This window comes from Elephantulus edwardii, unplaced genomic scaffold, assembly GCF_000299155.1.
Source record: "Elephantulus edwardii isolate Elephantulus edwardi_28Jun2011 unplaced genomic scaffold, EleEdw1.0 scaffold00049, whole genome shotgun sequence".
Classification (NCBI taxonomy): Eukaryota; Metazoa; Chordata; class Mammalia; order Macroscelidea; family Macroscelididae; genus Elephantulus; species Elephantulus edwardii.
The window spans coordinates 4,937,823-4,941,429 of record NW_006399799.1 but is presented as its reverse complement, the minus strand read 5'-3'; the positions used below and the strand labels follow the sequence as shown (position 1 = coordinate 4,941,429).

Sequence of the window (3,607 nt, the reverse complement as noted above, 5' to 3'; positions counted from 1 at the left end):
CATCATGCTTGGGAGGGTGGAGGGACAGCGCAGGAGGGGAAGATCCTCTATGAGATGGATTGATTCGGTGACTGGGGTAATCAGAGGCAGTGCGGTTGGCGCAGGATAGAGCAGGGTTTAGGGTTGTTGTGCATAGGGTCGCTGTGAGTCGGAAAGGACTCTACGGCACATAACAACAACAACAACAACAACAACAAACAAAAGGTATTATTATTTCAAGAATATTAGTTTCATGCCTAATGTAATTCAGTAGCCCAAAGTTTGTCCAAAAACAGCACTAGTCAGAATTTTGGACCATACTGCCTAGCTTAATAGCAGTAGACTTCTTGATCCTTGTGAACCACAAATCAAAACCTCTCCCTATTCTGTGCCACTTTCATAATCTCCACCATACTTAATTTCATTGTTACAGTCATTGTGTCAATCCATTATATCTCTCATTCCCTAATCCTCTACTTTTTACTAACCCTCTATCTTTGCCATCAAATATCTTTTCATTTGCAAGTTTTTTCTCAAAGTAACATTTTTGGTAAACCTCTGTACTGCTGTGACTGACGCTGTGAATGTGCAAAACCCCATGGCTTTGGCAAACAACTGATTGAAATGAACTTACTTGAAATATTCATGAGATCAGAAATACTCAATTTTATATTGTAGCCAGCTCTATGAGGGAAATAACTATTCCAGCTTGTTAATCTGCCTACTCCATTGTCCATTGGTCCTGTAGTCTTCATATTGTCCCTAAGAAATGCTTTGAGGGTAAGTGGGAGGTGAAAGGTGGTGGGCCTCAGTTCTCCCCACCTTTCAACTTTTTTTTTTAGGTCCTCTGTTTATCTCTTTCATGAACTAGCTTTTGTGTCAAGATCTGTGGAGGGGACTCATTGAGATGAGCCATTAACAAATATGGAGCAGTATTTATACAAGCTAAAATATCTGGAGCCAAAAAATATTTTTTGTTTCCTGTGTTTCATTCACTAGACAGCTTTCCCACCCTCATAAAAACCATTCTTGAAAATAATCTCAAGTGTTAGAGTTGAGGATTCCTTACAGAGAAGTAGTCTCTGTTTTTATTTCATTTTAAAATGCTTTCATTTTTTGTTTTTAGATGCCAGTGGGAGCAGGTGCCAACAGGGGAAGACAGAGTTTGGTGTTGGCCTAAGATCTGGAGGAGAAAATCACCTCTGGCTTCATGAAGGAACTGCTCTCCAGTCATGTTGGGCCGCCTGTTGTCAGGACTCTGCCTGCCATGCCTTTTGGTGGCTGGAAGGGATGTGCATTCAGGCAAACTGCAGCAGGCCCCAGAGCTGCCAGGCTTTTAAGACAGACTCGTCTAATTCAATGCTAGTGTTTTTAAAAAAATCCCAGATTGTACATGGTTTGGGCTTTCCACCTGAGGATAATACACCACCTCTTCTGGGGCTAGGTTGGAGCAGAGCATCTCGGAGGACCAGAGCACCACTGATACCTGCTGTATCTTCCAGTGACCATCATATCTTAATCAGGAAGCTTCAGAAGAGAGATAGTACCAAGGAAGAAGTGGTTACAACGGTAGCCACACAACATTTTATGAAGAAAGACTCCAAGGAGCAAGCTGATCTGAGTACCAATGACTCTGCAGAGGTAAGCATTTTCTGAAGTTGGAGCAGAGGTGTTGTTGAATCTGCCCCAGCGTTTGGTACACAGAGCAGTAAACCTGATGTTTATGGCCTGTGCTCAGAGTCTAAGGAATGTATGTACAAAGCAGTTTGTTGTCATGTTTGTGCTGCCTAGAGGTTCAAAAGAATTTTGACCTGAGAAATGTTTGCTCAGTGCAAGTCTGACTATTGTTTTGATAACTGCAAAAAGCTGCTCATTATCTAGTCTAAGCTGTTTTTTGGCTACAGGTAAGTGCAGTTGTGTGGGTGTTAGTCTTCACCAACTGTTTTGCAGTATATTCTGCCAGATTGCAAACACTTGATTGATGTAGTTGCAGTCAAATTCTCCTTCTCCTCCCCTTTTTTCTCCTGTAAACACACTCTTTATGAGGTATTTCTGTCCTAGTCTCAATTAACCATGCCTGGTACTGAAGATTAAGATATGACCTGCTGGGCTGGGGAGCCAGATGTGGCCATTAGCCAAGAGGTCTCTGGGTTGTTTTCTGACCAAGCTGTGTGTGCATCTAGGGAGATAGCACCAATAGATTTTATCGGCTTTTTATCCTTTTTCATTGTTGATTTCCTGGGCAAATGATTAAAAGTAATGACTCACTCTATGCTCAGTCTCCCTTGATTGCTGTGGCTTATTTTTCTATTTATTTCATCCTCCTGTCTCTGTCAAATTAAAAACAAAGAGGGGAGGCTACTACATGTCAGGCACTGTGTATGCTAATCATTGTACTATGTTATTTTATTTCATTTTCATAATAGTAACTCAAATAGGTATTTATTAGTGTAGGAGATCTGGTAAGCACAGTGGTGAAGATGCTCACCTGCTAACCAGAAGGTTAGCAATTTGAACCTCCCAGCTATTCCATGGGAGAAAGATTTGACATTCTATGATAGCTTTGTAGTCTCCCTGTGAGTCACAATTAACTAAATTGTCTGGTTTTGCATTATTAGTTCTGATATACTAATAAGAAAACTGAGGCTAAAAGGGATTAAAAAATTATCTTGTGACTTCCAACTAATGAATAATATAACTAGAATTAGAACTCATATTTAATATTAAGGAAAAGCCTATCATTTCATCAGAGAAAGATGAGACATTCAGCCCTATAACTATTTATAGCCTTGGAAACTCTGTAGGCAGTTTTACTTTGTCCCAAGTCAGAATCAACTTTGGCATCGGGATTTTTTTTTGTCAGTGTCAAGTTTCTAAGTACTAGTGATAAAAAGGTATAAAAGATATGTTCCATACCCTTGGAGTTTATAGTCTAGGAGGGACTCTGACATAAAGATAGGTATTTATAGTGGTATATAAGTTGTATTAATAAACTTATCATAGGAACACAAAAGAAAAGTGATCACTTGAGCATATGGGTCATGTATATATGTAGGAAACTTATTTGTTAAGACTATTATTGGTAGTTATGTTTGCCATATTTATTGAACATCTCCTGCAGCCTTTAATACGGATTGAAGCTCAACATTAAGAAAACAAAGATTCTCACCATTGGTCCAATTGGCAGCATCAGTATGGATGGTGAAGAGATTGAGATAGTTAACAGGTTTAGTTTACTTGGCTCCACAGTCAACACTCTTGGTACCAGCAGCCAGCAAATCAAGAGACGAATTGCATTGGGAAAGTCAGCTGTGAGGGACCTCTCAAGAGTACTGAAGAGCAACAGCGTCAAGCTGGAGACTAAGGTGCACCTGATCCCGGCTATAGTCTTTGCAGTTACGTGCTATGCATCGGAGAGTTGGACAGTGAATAGGGTTGATAGAAAGAGAATTGATGTCTTTGAGCTGTGGTACTGGAGAAGAGTGTTGAATATGCCATGGACTGCTAGGAGAACAAATAGGTTTGTCCTGGAGAGGGTGAAGCCAGAATGCTCCTTGGAGTCAAGGATTCTGAAGCTTTGTCTGAGATACTTTGGGCATGTTGCAAGGAGGGACTGGTCCTTAGAGAG

The 3,607-nt window shown here is 40.5% G+C and overlaps 1 protein-coding gene across 1 annotated transcript in view; it reads left to right on the top strand.

Moving 5' to 3' along the window:
- KIAA0319L (KIAA0319-like ortholog) overlaps positions 1–3,607 on the top strand; it is a 190,710-nt gene that overhangs the window by 88,679 nt on the left and 98,424 nt on the right. Inside the window, exon 3 of the mRNA XM_006886434.1 lies at positions 1,106–1,620. Coding sequence (XP_006886496.1) covers positions 1,106–1,620 — 515 coding nt within the window. The remainder of the gene's footprint in view (positions 1–1,105; positions 1,621–3,607) is intronic.